Below are 23,081 nucleotides of genomic sequence, written 5' to 3'. Positions count from 1 at the left end.
GTAAGCGGCGGCGATGATTATAAATAGAAACATAAAAGCAAGTGGCGCAATCCTGGTCTGTGACAACCCCCACACCCTAGTATCCACCACCCTAACTTGCCGCTGCCATGGCAACGCTGGCGACGTAATTATGCATCCTGCAGATATCGAGTCTCACTGCATGTCATCTCCTGCCTACAGTGGCAATGTGACATGTTGACTATTATATCAGCTTTTTCAGCTCTTATATAAGAAAAGGAGTCCCCAGCAGAGAGAGACGGAGAGAAAGCATTACAAAAACCCTCCAACACACACACACACACACTGCACAGATTCAGTGGCTAAGTGATAACTTGTCTTGAAACATGTTCAAAGAGTGAAGACAGCTAGAGGGGACTCCCGTACTGTAATTTTTCTTCCTGTGTTCTAAAAACAGCTCCCCGTGAAATGACAGAGGAGGGCAACGGCGCGGAGAACAGGCACCTGTAGAACAGACCCTTCTCTCCTGACAGGGAATATTAATCTTAGCTTGTAAGTACTTGACAAAGGACTCTTCTGTAGCGGGCGCTGTTCCAGGGACAGATGAGAACCTGTGAACTATTGAAGGGCTCAGAGAGTCAGACAGCCCTAGTGCTACTTTTGCCTAATGGACCTAAATATAGCAACAAAAAAACACCTGCTGCCTGGGAGAATTCACCACTGAGATATCTAATTAATCTCATATTTCATTCTGTACCCTCACTGTGACTGGCATTAAGGATCTCCACTTTGATCAGCGCATCAAGCTGAGCCTCCATCAGAAAATCTCAGACAGTGGTTTAACAGGATGGGAAGGGGGTGGGGGAGGAGGAGTGCGAAAGCTTAAGCCACCTTTGATAACCATGGCTGTATGAAATGGCCCTTGAGGAAACCACAACAGCCTCATGTGCCTGTTCTACTCTTGTCCACTGTTTGTCCACTGTGTCTGCAAGAATAACGCTGGATGGAATGACAATGTTGAGGGAACATAATAAAGGTACGGGAGGCATTGTTCGAGCTCCGCTGAAGCCTCCACCTAATGAATAATTTACAACTTACATTACTCATGATTGACATTATTCTCTGTGCTGATTGAAACCGCGAAAAGGTCAAAATAAGCCTCTGTCTATGCACTTTACTCAACCACAGAATACATTAGACCTGCGTATCTATCTACTGATGCACATTTATAGTTGACATATTTAAGTCAAACACACCCTGAAACCACCCGAAACTGAAATCTGCTGTTTCTATATTACAAAAATACTCCCTAGGCAGAGGAGAATACGGAACCACCAGTAACTAGGGCTAAATATAAATGCTTTTCTGAGCAGGGTCTTAATATAGACAATGTGCGAAAGACTGTCACAGTTGCGAGGCCGCCTGCTCAAATTTAACACGGGCAAAAATAAAAGCGCAGTGTTGCATTCATGTAACTTTCGGGTCACTTTTGAAATGATCGCTCGCAAAGAGCCAGCCACTTCTGGTTCAGTGTGTCCTACAGCGCCGTTGTACGATCATGACCCTTGATATGGATATTTTTTTTCAGGTGAACGTGAGGTGCTTCGCGATTGGTGGAAAGTGCACAGACGTGTCTCTAGGCACTGGTAAACAAGAGATTTATGAATGACAGGTCCCAAATTTGTTTTTAGCACGAGGGAGCGACAAGCACCCTGCACCATGCCCAAATTCCTCCCTGTGGAGGGCCTGCTAAGGGGGATAGGGTGACTCATAGCCCGTGACCACACTCCCACTGCAGCGTCGCACCGCCAGTGTCCCCAAAGTGTTTATTTCTATAACCGATCTGCCTCTCATTAGCCTTGGTGGTGGTTAGAGTGACAATCACAGCCTTAATTTGAGATGTTGGATGGCCGTCTTTTTTTGCTTCAGGCCACATTAGCAGGCTTCCCACCCCGGAGAGAGAATAGACACACATCGCCAGTGACATTACTATGACATGTGAGGAGTCTGAAATACACAGATGCATATAGTAAACCATTATCAACATAAGTCATTGTGCAAGCTGATGTTGGACTTTTAGTTTTTAAGAACACAATGACATTTCAATGCAATTATTTTTTTTTAACCACTAGCGCATAAACTGATAACTAATGTGAGAAAGGAGTTATTAATATTGTAAACATTACCTGCTGAATATAAGCAGCTATTCTTACACCTTTAGGAGTTAGTTGGCAACTAGAGGTACTGTTTGGTGTCACCGAATAAGGCTGATAATATTCAGATTTGAACTGGTTCACTGGTTATTAAAAGTTAAACATTTTTGTTATGCATTTATGTTCTGAATTATTTCATTAACGCTAATATTGATGTTAATATTGTTGTTACAGTTTCGCAATAGTTACCCTTGCAAGAAGTTAAAAAACAACGTGAATCATAAATGTTAAGAATCATATTCCAATGAGCTGATCTACCTTGACATTAGTCTCAAACCTTTTGCTACAAATAAAAACATTTACGTAAATACTATGTCACATATGGTTACAGGTAGTTACGGTTAAGTAACCTCACAACTGCTTTTTGGCTTGAACAAATTAAGACCAGCACAACCCCCAAACCATCGCCACAATTTAAAGTGTAGTTCACCATTAGTACTGAAGGACCCGTTGCTCCATTTGTTTCCCAGTAGAACATGTTACTGGTGTTGAGAACATCTTAACCCAATACTGACCATGGATCGTCATTTTTTTAGTGTATATTTTATCAATGAAATATAAAAATGTCAATATACATCATGTCCCACTTTGTGTTTACACTTTGGACATGTTGTATGTTGCATGCATTCAGTGTGCACTTGAGATGGTTGCTGATCTAAATTCCCTGTCTGGCAGTATAAATAGAACCAGAGATACAGAAGATGTTTGAGGGCAAAAATAAGCTGATGCTTGGGACTGCAATGTGGCGCTGGATCTCTCATTAAGTGCCTTGTTATTTTGAGCAGCTGGCATGTCTAAAGCAAGAAACAGGTCTTTATTTATAAGACTCAGGCTCGTCCTTGCAGCTGAGCCAGAGCTGCGGCTTGCAGTCTATCTGCGAACAAAGAGGGCCGAGCTGAACCACCACGGGCCTTTCGCTGAGGCGAGCCAGGAGTCCGGTCGTCTCATGTCCTGCATGCCATCATGCCAAACCGTCTCACAAATCAACAACACAAAACGACATAGACTAAATCTCTATCCGAGCAAAAACAATAAGGAGAAAACCGAGGAAACTGTAGGTGATAATTAGCAAGTTCCTCCGTCAAGACTTTTCTATCATTATCCTATCCTCTGTGGACAACATTGGCACCAGATCCTACAGTCAATAAAATCCCTAATAAATCAATCGCAAAGAGTCAACTGAGCTACAGCAAACACTCCGACCACAGGAAAAGCATCCCTTAGCATCACTGATAAAACACAAGCATTACATAAACGTTGCTTTTCTACAACACGCATATTATGAAAAACAGAAGAGAATGCAAATAGGTAATGTATTTTTCAGTTGGCCTTTCTGTTAAACGCGCTCTTCACCTTGCTATTACCAATAGTTCAAAATAATAGGTTACTGAGCAATACTGAAACAAAATCTCATATTCATTTGTGTTATTTTGCACAGCCTCTTTTGCAGCGAGCACTTCCAAAACAAACGGTGAGGCAACCTGAATGGATACAGACAAGAGGACTTGAAAGCTGCAGCATTGTTATTGTCTGAAAGGTCCCTATTGAAGGAAGGTAGCGTGATATTTAACATAATATTTTGCACTCAGGGGGGAAACTAATTAGTTTTTCCCTTATTGGAGAGCCCATCTGAGGACCTGTTTTGATGTTACGGACACTAATCAAAATTAAAATGCCCTTTATTTTCATGTTCCACTTGAAATGAAACAACAGAAAAGTAGACATAAAATGTCAAGAGGTTTGCTTTAGAAACAATTTTGCAAATAAACTATTTAGCTTACAAAAGGATCACTTCACCAACAATAATCGAGAGATATCCTAAAACATGAATACATACAGGACATAATAAACCCACCCCCGGGTCTGCTTTAAAGGGACTGTGTCTGCTCCACCAACAACACTCACATGACATCCAGTAAACTCATACAAAGGCATCCCGGAGTAGCATTTTTAGACAGATAATGTTAGTCACCGTCAAGTGATTTACTATAAAGTGGAAAGAACAAATTAAACGGGCAAATGACAGAATTCTCTATAAATATCTGTTCCAAACCACGGTTATATCAGGAGCACGCCGAGATGGAATGATAACGCACAGACGCCTAATCTTAGCAGGCTAATGCCATAAGCTGAAAATAACTCACCTAAGAATAGCTGACCCACAGAATAAGCAAGGAGCCCGAATTCAGGCGCTCGGTGTATCTGTTGTTTGGCTCACAGGCCGCTAAGGCAGAAGAAGAAAGCCCTGCTCCTGTAGCCTGATAGTCAAATAACCTCCTCTATTGACAGAGATGGAATGTGTCATCCCCCTGTCATCCCCCCGTCTTATTTTTAAATCTACTCACGTTTTTAGTCCACTGCCTCTGGATGATTTCAGTCACCCGTTTTGCTTGTCTGAAGTCAGACTTAGGGTTGTGTTTTTTTTGAGTTTTTGAGTTATTTATAACACCAAAAATACTGAGTTAACAGTCAATGTAAAACATCTAAATGCACATTTAACAATAAGTTTGTATTACTCAACATCATGCTGTCCCCGCTTGCTGTTGGATAATTGTAGATAAGGCTGTGACAACTCAAAAGGTCACAATACATTTTTTCAGTAAATTAAGCACTCACATGACTCAACCCGTACTTTCTCATTACACAGACTTCTCAGTAAACCACATGACAAATGTTTTCACAGAGCACAATGCTTCAACTCTGAAGTCATTTCTAGAGACGATTTAACACATTTTATCAATAGCTACATGCTGAAAAGGTGTGACTCATCTTGAGTGAATAGATGTTACTCATACTGATGTCAGCCATGTCCTCCTCAATTCAATTCTCAGGTCAAAAATAGAACAGTCAATGTCTGTGGTAAATATCCTGAGAGAAACCTTTCAGTTGTCCCCTCAGTATTTCTGTCACAGTTTTTCCTGTTCCCTGAAAAGTGCACGCTGACATGGAAGCTCGCAAAACACAACATCCCTTTCATGTTCACAGTGACTCATTTCAGGCGACTAGAGCATGGGAATAGTGTTAACACAGTTCCTAATTTTAGTAGAAAAACAACACTCTTTGCATGTTAAATATATTACGATAAAAAAAGCACTTTTTGACTCTTTACAAGAACATCTTTTAACACAGATTAAAGGTAACGATCCCACTGACAAAGACAAATCATAAAGCAACATTTACCACGACAAGAGCAAATACCTTGATTCAGGAAGAAGTGCCTGATCCTACCACGTTGCTGTGCTGAGAAGCTTTGAGTTCTCTTTTTCACACAGAATGAGAGACCGGCTGAGCGCAAAGAGTTGAGAGTACGTGAGAGAAGGAGAGAGAGAGAAGGAGAGAGAGAGAGAGAGAGAGAGAGAGAGAATGTGTGTGCGAGAGAGGCACAGGCGATGTGAAATAGGGGAGAAGTAGGAAGAGATTCAGAGATAGATAGAGGAATGCAAAGAGGGGAAAAAAGAAGGATAAAAACTGAGATCCCTCAAAAGGAGAAGAAACGCCGGGCTGTGTGATCACCTGAGTTGTTCACGTTGTGCATCTTGCTCTGGTTGGGGAACTGCTGGTGTCCAACGCGCCGTTCTGTTGTGGAGAAACTTGACTCGCCCTCGTAAATCGTCTGCAGCATACTCCACTCAGCGCTCAGGTCTCATTGCAAGCCTTGCGTTTCCTGTCACCAAGAGCCACCCCTCAGCCACTCAGGGGAGAGACCACGACAACAGGCAACTCTCTCCCTTCCTCTGCCTCCTCCTCTGATAAACCACTCTCACCGTAGAGCAATAACACAAACTGCACACTCTCTCTGCAGGGCTGCCACTCTCCCGGTGCCTGCCTGCCTGCTTCAATCTGGTCCAAACACTAACACAGTTTACAAGAGAAGATGGCCATGTCCAGCTTTTTTTTTTTCTTCTTATCTGCCTCTCTCCCTATTCCTCTCCTCCAGCCTGTGTTTTTTTTTTCTCTCCTCAGAGAAGAGACTGAGAAAAATGTAAAGCTGAGTTGCTAGGAAAGCCGTGAACTGAACACTGAGCACCTCGCTGAGGCAGTAATGCAAGCCAGGGAGGGAGCAAGCTTCATTTGCATGTGAATCAACAACTGCGTGGCCCACAGGTGACAGAAATAGAACAATGGCCAGCCCTGGCTAAAAATAGGTCAGGCGAGGCGCGGGGATTGGAGCAGCATTGATGCGTTTAAAAATACCACACCAAACACAGCTGTCTTCTTCTGCTCCTGCCAGAAGGCATGTCTCCTGACTCCCTCTCTGCAGATGGAGGCTTGATTCCTCTCTCTCGCTCTCTCTCTCTCTCTTTTTTGATTTGTTGAACCAGTATCTCTCACTCACTCTATTTATGTCTTCATTTTGTTCTCTCAGGTACATGGGCGGAATGATCCATTTCTGCCTTGATGTACTAAAAGAGTTCACCTCTGTGCAGTATTTGTTATGTCAAGGGTTTTGTACGGTTCGTCTTTTATATGATACACAAAACATAAAAATAGTGTATTGACTTTTTTTTGTTTTTGGCAAATAGTACAAATATGATTATATATTTCAACAAACACAAATGCAACAGGATTTAGGTAAAAAAAATCTGCATGTGTGACAAACAAGATGTGTTAAGTCAAGCCAGACACTAAATGAACTGTGTGAGCTAACTGTGTGTGTGTGTGTGTGTGTGTGTGTGTGCGTGTGTGTGCGTAGGGTTCAGTGTGTATTCAGGGCAGTATACTGCTGCTCAGGAAGCATGCTTTCAGCTAGCCAAGGAAGCCAACTGTAAGATGCCATGACAGCATGATCGCAATTACATAAACCTCTCAAACTGTGTCAAGAACAACCTCTCCAGGATTACACATCCCATTTCCTTGAAAAACACTTGATACTGTAAAAAACAGACAAACAAAACACTACAGTACACATATAGTACATCTCAAGAACCTGAATACTGCATTTTGAGCACCAAATAGCTGTATAGTGTGACTTTTTCAATTAATATTACATCCCAAGCTGGCAAAGATCTGTAGTTGATATAATCTGACTCCAGCCCATAAAAGTCAAGTCAAATGTTCTATCTGACCACTGATGCAGGGCTGGGTTTGTGGCCAAGCAGCCTGTGCCTTTAAATTTTTCATCTTCCTTCATAATTTGACCTGTCCCCCAGCCAGGGGCGTGGAGCCAGCACAGCTATTTTTAGTTCCTGAGCTCTGACGACTGGCTAGAGAGACACAGAGAAGGAGTTTTACTGTGTTGTTTCAGCTGGACAAACATTTAACCCCTCAATCCTTTTATCACAGCACAACCAAGAAGCCAAGAAGGAAATGCACAGCTTGCAGGCTTCGCCCCAGACATAAAACAACTCTGAAGCTAATGTATGATATTGGTTATTCATAAATAGAAACAAGAGAACTCATACGTTTGTTTTGATTCAGTACTACTTCTCTGTAATCTCAAAAAACTCAAATTAATTATCTAAATCAAAATATTTTTTTCATTTTTGTTTACTCCATGTAATAGCTGAGAGAATTTATTTTCACAAACATAGTCATGGGACATTGTGGGCAAATCTATTATGAAATGATTACTCCAATCTCCCCTTAGTGACACATTTTAGTTGAACAGATTTAGCAAACTCCTGATCTTCGCGAATTAGTTTTGGCAGTCAAGTTGGATAAGATGGTGTGAGAGATAACAAGCCTTCAAGTCCAAGGTAATGATGGCTAAAGACCCAGAGCTCCATCTGTCACAGTATCTGTCAGAGCCGGCCAGCTCTGACCGAGTAGGCTGACCTGAACGCAGGCTAAGGCACAACTGATCTAAAGAGGAAGTAAGGCCGTCACATGAAAGACAATTATAATGACAATGATAATGAGTCCCTATTTATATGACATGACAATGGGATTTTCCTGAAATGAAAAGGTCAAAACATATTTTGCAATGTTCCCGGTACTGTGATTTTCCACTATTGCACAATAAAAATATGATATGCTGCAAACTCAGAGACTATTTTTTCCCTTAAATTCTTCATTCATGGATTAGTTTTTTTTATTTATTTATTTATTTATTTATTTATTTATTTATTTATTCATCTATCTATTTGTTAAGTGGTTCTTCACAGAATGTTCTGCACAATATACATAGAGTTGTGCTTTATTTTGTCTCGTCAAAAGTATAAGAAATAAAACTCTCTGCACTTGTGTGCAAGTGAATAATTAGGCCTAATTCCCAGGAACTAACCTCCGTCGACCTGACCTACTGCTCCTCACCTCAAATAAGAAAGGAAAACCAAGAGACATTTCACTGGGACACGTTAGCAGCGATTAACCTACACTTTTTATTTATAACGAGCTTCCTGAGGCTGATGAGGGATTGTGGGATTGGAAATAGCTCCGTCCAATAGGCAGGGTCCAGTAAACCTGCAATGTGGCAAGCCCATTATAGCTCCTACTGCGTCACTGGCGGCCTTTGTCTACTTTAGTCCTATTAAAGCATTTAAGTGTGAACGTCAGCGTCCCTGCTGGAGAGCCACTCCGCTCTGCTCTCCAGGGCATGGGCTCGACTGTCTGTCACCTCCCTCATATCAAACACAAACTCTGTCTGTGTGTGTGTGTCTGTGTACGTGCATGTGTGTATGTTTTGACATCAGAGCACTGACATGGAGTGGGGGAATATTAGAGATGAGGGAACAAGTGGGCCAGACCAGTGAAGTGCCCCCTGGCACTTTCCAAATTTAAATGAAAGGCCATTATAGACGTCAGTGAACACGCACACATGCATCCATACACACATCACACACAACATGTTATTTACTTCAACTAAGCCAATTTAGATTATCTATTGGGACTAGAAAATACAACAAAGAGATAATTCCCATCATGGTACCTTAGCTCTTTCCGCTCTATTTCGAGAAAACCGTGGTCATAACCTGAGGAGTTGTTTTTTTCTACCAAATAAGCCTACTCGCATTACCACCATTACTGTACCAGTTCCAAATCAACTCCCAAGTTCTGTGGCTTAATCACCATAGCACTGCTGCCTTGTGACACACTGTGCATGATGAAACCCAGCAGGGAGGCAGACTGGAGCAGGAAGGGAGCTGAACTTAAGTGTTGCAACAGATATGAGTGGTGGACAAACAGTGCTTCTTACAACTAATTTGATCCGGCTACAAAATGTTTTGTTCCCCTTAATAGCGGATGATCCATGTGTGGGAGGGAATGAGTCAGCCATGTTTTGTTGTTCCGTGCTCTCTGAACTTCAAAGCCCCCGTGTATCTCAGAGGGGGGGGGTTGTCTATTGTAAAATAAACTGCAGTGACTCTCATAGCCTTCTTACATGATCTTAGTCAATGCATGTTTATTAGAATGTGTTTTAATCAAATTAGTTCATCCACCTACATGACTTCCTACTTATTGTCTGTGTTCCTGCCTGTGTGGATGCAGAGTTTCATCATGCCACCCTGGGAGGACTGTGGCGGATGTTATCATTGTCAGGTGCTGAGCTTTCCAGTCAGAGGGGATGTTGCTCCCAAGAGAGGGGTTGCATACTAACAGCAACTCCTGACGTAACCATGCCGCTCACTGTCCATGGGTTTCTTCTCTCTAGTGCCCCCCCACAGCTCTAGAGGCAGCCCTGGTACAGGAGGGAAATTACCTTTCCACACCAATTACCTCAATGCCAGCCATCTTACTTACATCAGCCCCTGATGAGTCACCATTGCCAACTATGGAAGAGTCCCGGAGATCAATTTAGGTGATGAGGCCGTGGCACAATGCTGCCCCATCTCTGCATGTGGAGTACAGCATGCTCTATTAGCAACCAAGCCCTCGCCATTCTACCTGCTAAAAGCCATGAGTAAAGTTTTGTCACTTCAAACAGCCCATTTTCCCTTTACCTTGCGGTCAGTCTCGTAAAAGCACAAAGGCACTATAACTGTTGATTTGATGGTAAAATCCAATTAGCCTGTACATCTGGATGTGTTATGCGAGCGTGTTTCCCCACTAATGATTTGGGCGCTCTTGTTTTTATTGGGTTACTCTGTCTGGCGTCCTGTGGTATTTCCTGTTGGACTTTCAGGGTGATATAGAATGCACTTAACAGGTTGGATCAAATAACATGAAAAAAGCATTTAAAGGCAGTCGTGTTTGGTACTTAATCTTGAAACATTGCCAACAAAGTTTTGCAATGCAGCTAATACCACAGTTAGACGGAGCCCATGCAGCTTTATGTGTTTCTCTTGTGAGAGAGGCCGAACATAAAAAAAAAGACATACTGTAGATGGTGTTCTTCAAAGAGATGAATGAACATATATCCTTAATAATAAAAATAAAAATCCTTCAGAAAAAATGTGTTCATTCATCTGTATTGAACTCTCAATCTGAGATGTGAGAAACACACTGAACCATAACAGAGTTTCAAAAAGGCAAAAACACAATTTGAAAGCATCCACTTATTGTGCACTGACCTTGAGGTCAGTTTACTTTCTAACTTTGAATAGATCCCTGATGCCGTGCCTGCATCTGTTGCCATAGGCTTTCTAAAAATAGATATGGAGCACAAAGGCCCACTGGAAACAGAGGGCAGTTCTCAGTATTTTTACTGATCAATGTGCTCATCTCTGCTGGAAACCATTGATCCAGTTTTTATCAAATTGACCATGTTGCTGTTGTACAACTTCCACCCTACATTCAATCATGATAAGCCCTCTGTTCCACTTCGTCCACCTTGCCCAGCACCTTCTCTCAAAGCAACACACAGCTTTTGATCTTCCAACGACATTCTAACACCAAAAGGCTTAGCATTGATTAAAGCCCTTGAAAGATCATTCTTAATGTCAGCGAGCTATTAACCAATGAACATGACGCAGGATTCAGAGGAAACTTTGCTGCCTGAAACCAGTGAGCAGAATCATTGCATCAGTGGCTCTTAGACCTACATCACTGAAATGCCTGCAGGAGTCAAATGGCCTCATCTGTATCATACAAACACACAGGCCCAAAGATACACATGTGACTTTGATGGAATCTAGCCAAGTTTAGCTGACCTTAGAAAATCCCTGAGGGATTAATAAAAACAAAGGTTCTCTGTTCGGAGGCATCCTTCCAATCCACATCCTGCTAGTCGAGCCCATTTATGAGTGGATAATCATAGCATCATTCCTCCTAAGTCCCTTGGAGCTATTATCTTAATATGATAACACAATATATTTGGTATTACCAATATGGTATTACCAGAAAACACATTGTATCAGGCTTGTTTGTCCTTTGGAAAATTCCAGCATTGTTATTTCAGTCACAGAAACAGAACCAGCAGTTTTCACTCTCAAGTTCCACATTTTCTTTTAAAGGGACAAATCTAACTTCAGTGACCTGAATCTAACAAGCACAGGGAATAACCCAGCAACATAACAAAATGAAGACTGGAGTTGTTTATGCTTACTGCTTGACTGTTATTCTGGATTTGTCAATGACCTTTAAAAACTCCATTCATGGATTTTAAAGGTCCATCTAAAAAAAGTGCAACAGGAAATCAAGTTTACTATGGGAAGGGTGGGCTGACGCTTATTGTCCAAGCCACTTCCACCTACGCCACCACTTCTTTACTTGACCACAGCACAGTCACAGCACTCGCCTCCTGTGGTGTCTCAAAGGTCTTGGACGCAACAATACCTCTGAAAAATAGCTCTTCCTCTGATTATTAAGGGTAGTGCTATGCATACCGGGAAATGTCCCACAGTGAACCCGCCACCTCTGTTACAATGTTAATGTCTGGGCTGCTCCATATGCATGAACCTGGAGGGGCTCCAGATGTATTTTTAAACGCTTTGCTAGGGTGACCTTGAGTTTATGGATCTTATTACGGCATCATATTCATATACATTTCTCCACCGTAGTTACAAATTCACCCTGATGAGCTATCGTATCCTTATGCAGTGGACGTTACTGGCTTATGTTACACAAACTCCCAAGTATATTAGATATAAAGACAATGTTCTACTTCTGCAATTCCTATGTGCCTAAACAACTCAAACAGCTCCATATTTCCTTTCTCCACTGAGAGGCAAAGGCATTGTTCAGGGGTCATCTCATTTGATTGATGGGAAAACTAATAACTAGTTACTCTACTCTGAAATCCATAAATTGTACTGTTATTTTCACTTGCCATATGTCTCTATTTATTATATTTTAGCTATTTAATCAATGTTTAGACTGATGGAATAGATGTTTTGGGACCATTTAGTGTACTGTAGTTAGGGTTAGGTTCGTTTTTTAGGGTCTTTGGTTAGTCTTAGATGTTTTGTAGGTCGTAAATGTTACTATATAATACATGTACTTTTTCAAATCTAGAGAACGTGTTAGTATTTAAAATATATGTTTACAATCTGCTTAGTGTCTAGGCCCCTATTCTCAAGCCTCAGATAGCTTATCAGGATGTCCATTTCACATATCTCCATTATGTCTTATGATTGTATGTGTATCTTAACTGTATTGTGAATGAAAAAATAAAATAAAAAATAATAGTAGCAAATGCTTCAAACACTGATGCATTTCTTGTGTTCACTGATTCAGTCTCATGTTGTCTTTCCACTAATTATGTTGTATTGTGGTTTGTGTCATTGCATGGTTTGTAATAATGAAGATATTACAAATTCTTTATCCGTCTTTTTTTCTCTTCAATCCATTCTCCTATTTTTGAGTTTCATCAGCTTGATTAAGACCGAAAAGCGTAGAAATAACTTAGGCAGCAGTAATTGTGGGACACTGTCCAAGAGGGGTAAAACCCCATGGTGGATCCTTTAACAACAGTGCACCCTGCAGGTTGATTAAAACAGGAAGAAGAGCTGAAGAAACCAAGAACGGCTAGAAATGCCATTACTGTGAACTTTCCATAGCAAACTCCAAGGACCAGGAAGACAAATACTGTGACACACAACAAACACTGTGCTGAAGCAACTGGACAGCACAGAGGTCCAAGGAGCACAGATACTGTAGAAATACAAAACACTCATTCTGCAAACAAATATACATGCACAGACAAACTGACACACACATGCAGACACATGCACACAATTCCACATAGCAATGCCACCATGCTGTGCTTGGGAGTGGCTGCAGCGTTCCTGACCTCTGCCTTTCATCTCGGATCCAGTAACCAAACTGACTTTTCAACCCAGCCCCTTCAATAACACAGAGGCCTAACAAGCTTTGGCTGTCTTTTTTATAACACTTGTAGAAAAAAATAGCACAAAAACAAAAACTATTTCTCCTCAAAGCTGTGTGTGAAAATCAAAAGATGAAATGAAGTTGAGAACACAGATGTTTCCTTTTGAACTACAAAGTATGGAGATTCCTACTTTTAAGCGAGCAAAACAGACCTAATAAATGAGAGAGAAAAAAACTTCAGGCATCCTTAGTATCTTCATTCTTTTTTTTGTCTGCTCACTGAAAAAAGATGCCATTCATTGATGTTATTCATGAGTAAAACTTCTTTTTCCAGATGACTATCATTTTTCATGTGTAAAGAGAAACCTTTTTGGAAACCTTAAATTTTGTCAGCAGCTCGGCTGAGATGATGCCACTCAAAGCTAAAAGGGAGAATCTAAAGAATGCTCTAAGCTTGTCACCTCAAAGGGGGTACATTTTTCTGTTTTGGTAACAGATGGGCTGGTAACCCTTTCACACCTATCTGGCCACAGAGACCTTTACGAGAGCTCTGCTCTTAGATATCCAGCCAGTGTGTCCAATCTCTGTGTAATTCCTGGATCCGTTTGTTCTGCACATTTCACGCCAAGTGGGGAAGGGTTGCGGCCATGACCTCCTGCAGTCCCATAACTCACAGGATGGGCTGAGAGAGGTGGCAGGTACCCACAGATGAAAGGTAACAACAAAGAGATGTTTAGCATGACACATGGCAGCGCAGTCAGGGCCCCAGAGGATGATGGGATGGCATGGAGTGACAACTAATGGGCCCGTGAAGTCTGAGAGTTTGTCTGTTTCTGCCATCAAGGAAAAGGGCCCCGCCCTGTGACAGTTAAGTGACAATCTCCCGGTCAGGCTGGGCATACCAAGAACTCTGAAGCACAGCTCATTTATCACTTTCACTAATTTCAACATGTAGACTCGACAGACCAGGATCGAGTTAGGGCAGGGGCGCTCTCCACACTGACACAGATATGCAGATGGGTACAAGTAAATAGGCAAGACACATATTTCAGGTAAAAAATAGATTGTTAAAAATAGCAAGCCTTTAAAAAAATCTCAACTAAAGAATAAAAAAACGTAAATGGAAGTCATAAATATGTTGCTTTAGCAAAAAAGCATATTAATCTATGTTGAATACTCAAAGCGGGAGGCTTAAATCTCCCCATTTTTCATCCACACAAGAGGCCGCTCAAAGACATGAATGATTCATCTCTCCAACTCCATTTGGACAGGAAGTGAAAACAAATGGAGGTAGGTCCCCCCAGAGAGCCCAGGGGTCTACAGTGAGGCTGGATGAACAACACTGAGAACAGCAGGCTCTGTGTCTCAGCTGCAACAGGAGCCAGATTCCCCCTCTGGGCCACTGCTCTCCTCCTACTATCTATATAGAGAGAAAATATTCCTCACACATACACCACTACCTACTCCTTTATTCACCAACCGTTCCAGCCCCAACTCTGCACTGTGAGAACACCTCTGACTGTTTCACCCCGCAGGAGAGCTAGAGGAGATAGCTACATTATCAGGTTGGTTTAGGAATGGATTAAAAATGTTTTCTGTGTATGCAATGCAACTGCCTTGAACAGGGTTTCTGTAAAGATCGACTTGGTTAGGCTAAAGCAACAAAACTACTTAGTTAGGTTTAGGAAAAGATTGATTTGGTTAGGCTTAGGCAACAAAATGACTTAGTTAGGTTTAGGAGATTGCGATTTGGGTTAAAATAACACCGGAAGTGGCGTAACCTAAGTACGGAAGTTTCATGCCAAAAAAATACATAGTTAGCTTTAATAAAAGATCGTGGATTGGCTTATAATAACTCGGAAGTGGCGTAACTTAAATACGGAAGTTACATGACAGAAATACTTAGTTAGCTTTAGGAAAAGATCGTGGATTGGCTTATAATAACTCGGAAGTGGCGTAACTTAAATACGGAAGTTACAGGACAGAAATACTTAGTTAGCTTTAGGAAAAGATCGTGGATTGGCTTATAACTCTGGAAGTGGTGTAACTTCAGTACGGAAGATAGGTGAAAAATAAATCAACATTGACTTCTGGTTTCACACGCGACACAAACACCGGTCTCCTGGGCAAAATGCTGGTGGTTTTTGATCCACCTATCCAACCCGACTTCTTCCCTACGCTGCGTTTGTCGCTCTTTATACTTGCCAGTTCACAATTACATGGATTACATAAGAATTGATTGATCACGAAAAAAAAGGGAAATTCATGTCTATGTAAATGAATCAATGCATTCAATTTTGTGACTATTTTACAAAGTGCTGTGCATCTGGGCTGTAATAACGTGACTGCAAAAAAATTGAACAGAATCAACAAACACTAAGAGTGTGAGTGAGGAAAAACGTATTTATGTCAAAGTAGTTTCACGGCATCTGGGCTGGATTCAGATAGTCTGCACAATGTCTGTTGTACAGCCACACTCTTGCTTCCACTGGAGCAGCAGCGGCCAAGAACAGCAAAATAAATACAAGTTGAGAACACGACTCTCCATCTCTTTTTCATGGCAATACACTGAGATAAAGCCCAGGACTGCACTCTGCATGCTTCTGTTTAACCTCAAAACACATACAACGCACACAAAAGAGACAGAAAAAAAACATTTGCTATGAGGTTTGCCAATAATGCAGATGATCAGTGATTTCAGAGGCTTCAAGTGGACTAAGAAAACAGCATCGTGAAGTAGGTCCGTAACCGTTCAGCAGTGATTCCACAGCAGATGAACTGATCTCGGCTGACTGATTTCTAACATGAATACGTTGTGCCCCTGCCAGATCAACAAGGCTCACAACTCCACTCCAGGGATGTTCACTAAAGACTGACACCAAGCTGCTCTTGAACCATCCTGTCATGTCAAAATTTGTCTTAACCTGGTATCTCCAACATGTCACCTTTTCAATAACCAAGAAAAACAATCTTGTTTTCAGTTGTGGACAATGTCTTTTACTTGAAAATACACGTTTTACAATGATTATATGAGCCTAAGATGTTGCAGTAAAGAACAAACAGTGTGATATGTTGACTTACTAGAAAACATAGAACTGACATGTACAAAGCTGTAACCTGACAGTGACAATTTGTACTGTTCTTGTGTGGATTACCGTAATGGTAATCTGCTGTCCTGACAGCCTTTTATGTGATAAAGACAGTGTTGTATTTCAGCACATATAATTGCTAGTTTTATCCTGTCATTTAAGCGTCCTGTACCGTACCGATGAAGAGAACATAACAATGAGCCACTGCAGAACAGAGACCAGCACCTTCCTCTGGGCATCAACAACACCCCTCCTCTCGCAAAAACTCACTGACCCAAACCCATTTTTTCCAGTCTAAGAGAAATGTCAAGTCCAGACCTAGAACTCGTCTCTTTGAAGGGAACATAGCAGCCAAATATAGCCTCTACGCCTCCTGACATACATCAGGCTCTACGGGTTCTGCTAACAGTGGTTAATTTTGGCTGACTGCCATGCAGTCACTTACTATTAAGCATCATAACTATACAAAGAAAATTATAACCGAGCAGTGGAGTGTACACTGTTGCCTGGTAACCTAATGCCATGTTGGGGATTCATCTTGTTATGGAACAGAAAACACTTACAGCCAGAGCCAATAATAGATCCTGGACCACACAAAAATTGTTTAAGGGTGTCAACAAGCGTGAACATGAAGCTGAGAAACATAACATGAGAGATGTACGTTTAAGAAACAAATCTCGCCTTTTTAATGTGTGTTTTTAAGTAATTTTGGAAGTGTTTCTGTGATTGCAACCACTGGTGAAATTACATAATTATTATTCATCTGTCATTTTTCAAGTGAAATGATGGATAGAATGAGAGCTTATTTCCAAGTGTGAAATCCAGCTAAAGAACACATTATGCAGACTGGCACTGGATGCTGCGTACTAATTACCAAAGCTGTTTTTAAGTCTTTTGGATCATACTGAATTACACAAATTGCAGACTCCCGAGAAATATGGATCATGACAGAACTCGGAGCTAACATACAGATTTTTACCTATCACGGCATCACAAAGACATACTATTTAAAACTCAGTGCTTTGCAATGCTCCATGCTGCTTATGGCTGGTTTTAATATAGCTTTCCTGCATGCAAAATGAGAACATTACAATTAGGCCAGACATCCTAAGTGTATCAGAAATAGTCACAATAGGCTATAATACATTATGTGTTGGTGTTATGAGTCTTTTGGGCATCATATATTTACCTGTAATTGCTTTGTTTATGCCATCATATGTAGTCTATTATGAGTTGTGGGACTCTTATTAATGTCCCATAATGTATTACAGTGTAACTTTCTTGAGCTCCGCAAACTTATTAAATTATAAAGCAACATCAGACGATCGGTTGCAAAAGAGTAAAGAAATGAAACAACATGCATTCACTTTGAGCTGTATAGATCTGGTTGATACAACATAAACCTCTTCTAATAATTCTTGCACTATCTAATAAATCATCTGCTTAATACATTACTTATAACAGCTATAACCTGGTCACCCCAAACTCATAATATGTTGTTATGTTCTGGGGCTATTTCAATTAAAGTGTTAAAGGTCTAGTGTGTAGGATCTGGCGGTATCTAGCGGTGAGATGAGGAGATTGCAACCAACTGAAGCCTCTCCCGTGTGCCGAGCGTGTTGTAGAGCTACGTAGGCTAGTGGGAAGACCCCCAAAAGTGCTTTAGTTTTCGAGATACCCCTACCGGAGGTAGAACAAAGCACAACAATGATTTTCATATTCTCTTAGGTCTCCCACATATGAAATGGATTCTTGTATAAAAATATTTTACTGCAAAAGTGGTTAAATTGACAGATATTGTGACATAACCCATAAATAAAAAAAGCGCAAAATGAAGCCAGGTCGAATGGGAGATGGTACACCAAAACTAATGTAATTTCATAATGCTAACTCTGATTGATCCCAAATTTGGTGTGATAGTGGCCAATGAGTTCCTCTATATGTGTAAAGAAACAGAATGTGAATATATTGCTGTATTAAGGAAATACAGCACTACAAACACATAAGTACAATAAGCGGAAATATCAAATTTGAAGGTCTATGATGAATGTATTCATTTACTTTTATGTAGCTTTGGCTGGGATTGTCCCAGAAACACCAATCCGGGTTTGCTGGAATGGTATGGTTGTGCTGAATCCAGCAATATATGATATGTGACTGTAGCAGGTATGGTCAATAATCTATATTAAGAAATGTATGACGTGTTCCAAGCATGAAATGGGGGTTAAAGGGGTGGATATATTGAATATTATATTTTTATGAAACAATGTATAAATTGTCTGTCCCCTTGAAATAATTGATACACCATCTTCTACAAAGATATTGTCATTATAAAGCATATACTTTGAGCTTGCCTGTCAGAGGGTAATCAAGTTCAATTGATTTGATGCTCTACTATTTGATCAACTATAAACGACTCAGCACTTTCAAATGCTAATTGGACCCATCATCTATCACCACAATCTTCATGGATATCTTCTTAAAATGTCCAAGGTAAGTCTTTAAAAATATTATATTAAGTCAGGGTGGAGTTGTTGGCTTTACATTACGAAAGGCAGCTCTCACAAGATGGCTAATGACAAGACATGTAACCACAGCATATGTTGTTGCCATGAAAGACCTTTGTGACCCTGATGAGAAGAGTTCAAAAGCCCATAAGGAACATGGAGCATCCAGAATGGACAGAGATGAGAGAGATGTACAAAAGATAATGGCAACTGTGGAGGAGATGCAGAACCCTTTCGACCTTGATAGCATTCCAGAAGAATTGATTAACATTGTCACAGGTCAGGTTGCTTCTGAGAATGTTGCAAAAGAGCTTTCATGTTTCCTTCAAGATGGGGCAAAGCAAAACACAGCCTTTATTGAAGAACGCCTGGCAAAATCCACAAGATCAAGGAACTTTTGGGACCCTGAAAAAAGAAAACACTGTGCAACTTTCATAGACATGAAAAAGTAATTTGAGGCCAGCACACGAAAGGTTCATATGGACTCAGATGTGCTCTTCCGAAAGCTTCTGGCTGTTTCCAGGCAGAGGATGGTGTCGATGGAAACTGTGATGTCTCATGAACTTGCTGCTGTCCCCCCGTCTTTGTTTAATGATGATGGAAGCTTGAGGAAAACAACAAAGGCCGACTTTGCTAAGGCAATTGAGTCTGTAGTTGAGGAGATACAGCAGCTACAGAATTCAGAGGAACCATCTGCGTACATCATTGATGGCATGGCTCTTCTGCAGGGTCTCCACGACTCAGACTTTGAGACATTCAATGACCTAGGTGAAAGCATCTGGAGGAGGATTGCAGCCTTAACAAGAAAGGATGGCTTCAACTGTGTGGCTATGATCTTTGACAGATACGACCATTCCCCATCAATAAAAGACCTTGAAAGGAATCGAAGAGGCACAGTTCAAGTCAAGAGACCTACATACGTCATCATAGGAAAAGCAAAAGTTCCTAACTATAGAAAATACCTCAAGTGCAGTGCGAACAAAGCTGCACTATGCAGCTTTGTCAGCAACTACATAGTGGATACAGCACAACAGAGCATCTCATCAGAGAAGACTATTATTTTGGCAGGAGGCTTTGAAAATGGTGAGGAGGTCAAGATGGTCAGCCAGTCAGGGGTGGAAAACTTGGTAGACCTATACAGTAACCAGGAGGAGGCTGATACAAGATTGGTGTTACATGCAATACACCTTGCACAGTCACATTCTCGTCTAATCATCAAATGTGATGACACAGATGTACTTGTTTTGCTTGTCTACTATGCAAGCAAAGGGATGTTTGCTTCATCTACTGTCTACATGCACTCTGGACATGGCCCAAGGGAAAGATTTGTCCCAATCTGTGCTATTTCACAGAAACTTGGAGCTCAATTCTGTGAATGTCTACCTGCATGCCATGCCCTCACAGGCTGTGACACCACAAGTAGCTTGTATAGGAAAGGGAAGACAACAGCTTTTACTAAGCTGAAGACCCACCTCGCTGATTTACAAGAAATGACAAACTTTGGATTATCTGACAGCTTGGAGGAAGCTTTGCCTGTGGCAAGAAAATATGCCCTCCATCTGTATGGACAAAAGAGAAAAGATAACGGGTGTCCATGCACTAGCCTTGATGAGCTAAGATACATTTTGGCATCCACAACCAATACATCAGTGGCACAACTCCCCCCAACTGAAGATGCTTTCAAGCAACATGTTTTGAGAGCAATGTATCAGACAGCAGTGTGGCGTCACAGCCATCTTCCAAAGGCACTTCTCTGGAATCCCATTGGAAAAGGCTGGACTATCAGAGAGGACGGATCCATTGAGGCCACAATGTTCCAGAAACCAGCTGCTCCACAAGAACTCAGAAACATTACACACATGTACTGCAATGATGGGACCTGCAGTGACCACAGAAAATGCCAGTGCCTTTCAGTGGGATTGACGTAAACTGAGTTTTGCTCATGCCCTTTTCCTGATTGCCCAAACGTGCCACATTTTGTCACCGGGGACAATGTGGATGGGTAACATGCTCCATTCAAAAGATGGAAAAAGCAAGACAAAAATAAATCGGGGAACATGTGTTTCTATGGGTGTAATATTTTCATAATTAAAGTGGCAGTAGGCAGAACGTTTTTGGCATCATTGGGCAAAATTTCTGTAACAACCTGTCAGCATATTGTAATTCAAGTGTTCTAAGAGAAAACTAGACTTCTGTTCCTCCTCATGGCTCTGTTTTCAGGCTTTAAAAAATCCAGCCTGTGACAGGAGACCTTGACCAATCACAGGTTATTTCAGAGAGAACGTTCCGATTGACTGTTTATTCAACGGAGGCAGCTGTCAATCACTCACAAACTGCGATCAAACTGTAAATTAAGCAGGATTGATCAAATATGAATTAATATTCTGTTACTGTAATGCCTATTTCTCTCCTCAAATGTTGTCAGAATCATCTTGTAGTGTACTGTTTAGCTGTAAAATGAGAAATTTTGCTCCGGCTGGTGGGCGGTGCTTGGTATTTCCTCAACTGATCTCAACATGGCTGCCGGGTCACAAACTTTCTCATTTTACAGCTGGTACACTACAAGATGATTCTGAAAACATTTCAGGAGAGAAATAGGCATTACAGTAACAGAATATTGATTCATATTTGATCAGCGCTGCCTAGTCAGACCGTTTGATCGGAGTTGGTGAATGATTGACAGCTGCTCAGAGACGGCAGGCTCCAGCTCTGCTCTGATTGGTTGTTTTCCCCCGGTGTGTGAAATCTTGCAGATGCCGTTAGGAGCACCGGAGGACACAGGTACTTATTATTTTTTTCCAGATTACCTGTCTCAGGCACTTCTGTCAGGATATAGTGACCGTTACATAAAAATAACTTTTGTTTAATCATATTTGCTGCAATTCTACCCACTTCTGCTTTAAGTTAATTTTGCCAGTTCAAATTGCTACTTTTACATCCAGTACATTTATGTATCCCTTAAATTAAAGTTGATACAAAACTGTCAATAAGTGGTCTGTAATAATTTACACTGAAGACTGAAGATTCTACATTGACTGCAGATATGCCTTTTACCCCCATTTCATGCTTGGAACACGTCATACATTTCTTAATATAGATTACTGACCATACCTGCTACAGTCACATATCATATGTTGCTGGATTCATCACAGTCATACCATTCCAGCAAACCCTGACTGATGTTTCTGGGACAATCCCAGCCAAAGCTACCTAAAAGTAAATGAATAAATTCATCATAGACCTTCAAATTTGATATTTCCGCTTATTGTACTTATGTGTTTGTATTACTGTATTTCCTCAATGCATCAATATATTCACATTCTGTTTCTTTACACATGTAGAGGAACCCATTGGCCACTATCACATCAAATTTGGGATCAATCAGAGCTGGAATTATGAAATTACATGAGTTTTTGTGTACCATCTCCCATTCGGCCTGGCTTCATTTTGCGTTTTTTTTATTTATGGGTTATGTCACAATATCTGTCAATTTAACCACTTTTGCAGTAAAATATTTTTATACAAGAATCCATTTCATATGTGGGAAACCTAAGAGAATATGAAAATCATTGTTGTGCTTTGTTCTACCTCCGGTAGGGGTATCTCAAAATTTTGGGGGTCTTCCCACTAGCCTAACGGTGGCAGACGCGAAAACGCAAATGGCTCTATCTAGAACCAGTTGTTGTAAGAGTAGCGTAGGTCATTTGGAGCAGAGCCAGTGCGTACAGTGTGTGTGTGTGTGTATGAGGGAAGTGAGTGGTGAAGCAAGAGAGAGAGAGAGAGCAGCGGCGACGGGAGGGAGTAACGTTATCGACTCCGGCCCAAGCAGGAAAAGTTAACAGTGTTTGGTTTGTCCGTTTTGGGCTACTGTAGAAACATGGAGGTGCAACATGGTGGACTCCGTGAAGAGGACCTGCTCCCTATGTAGAAATAAACGGCTCATTCTAAGGTAACGAAAACACAACGATTCTTATTATCAAGTGATTATACACTAAATAAAACATACTTATTAATATTATATTCCATTTCTGCCAATAGATCCCCCTAATTATTGCACACTGGTCCTTTAAGTACTTTTCAAATTGTTATAAACTAATAAACATTGAAGCACTCCGTGTTAAAAAAAACTGTCAGCATGAGATTCATTATGCACTATTAATGTATTA

General features: G+C 41.1%; 1 protein-coding gene across 5 annotated transcripts in view; it reads right to left on the bottom strand.

Moving 5' to 3' along the window:
- The window catches only part of hdac9b (histone deacetylase 9b), a 44,624-nt gene that overhangs the window by 16,735 nt on the left and 4,808 nt on the right, over positions 1 to 23,081 (bottom strand). The window contains exon 1 of one of the 5 annotated variants that reach the window (XM_074653898.1): positions 5,685 to 6,429. The exons of 2 other annotated variants lie outside the window; for them this stretch is intronic. In XM_074653898.1, the coding sequence (XP_074509999.1) occupies positions 5,685 to 5,793 (109 nt within the window). In that variant the 5' untranslated portion in view covers positions 5,794 to 6,429. Of the gene's footprint in view, positions 1 to 4,315; positions 4,397 to 5,369; positions 5,506 to 5,684; positions 6,430 to 23,081 lie in introns of those variants that run through there. 2 more of the 5 variants (XM_074653900.1, XM_074653901.1) reach the window with 2 other exon arrangements.

The sequence above is a fragment of the Sebastes fasciatus genome, chromosome 12 (assembly GCF_043250625.1).
Source record: "Sebastes fasciatus isolate fSebFas1 chromosome 12, fSebFas1.pri, whole genome shotgun sequence".
NCBI classification, from domain to species: domain Eukaryota; kingdom Metazoa; phylum Chordata; class Actinopteri; order Perciformes; family Sebastidae; genus Sebastes; species Sebastes fasciatus.
The sequence above is the reverse complement of the archived record's forward strand: the minus strand, read 5'-3'. Positions and strand labels throughout refer to the sequence as shown.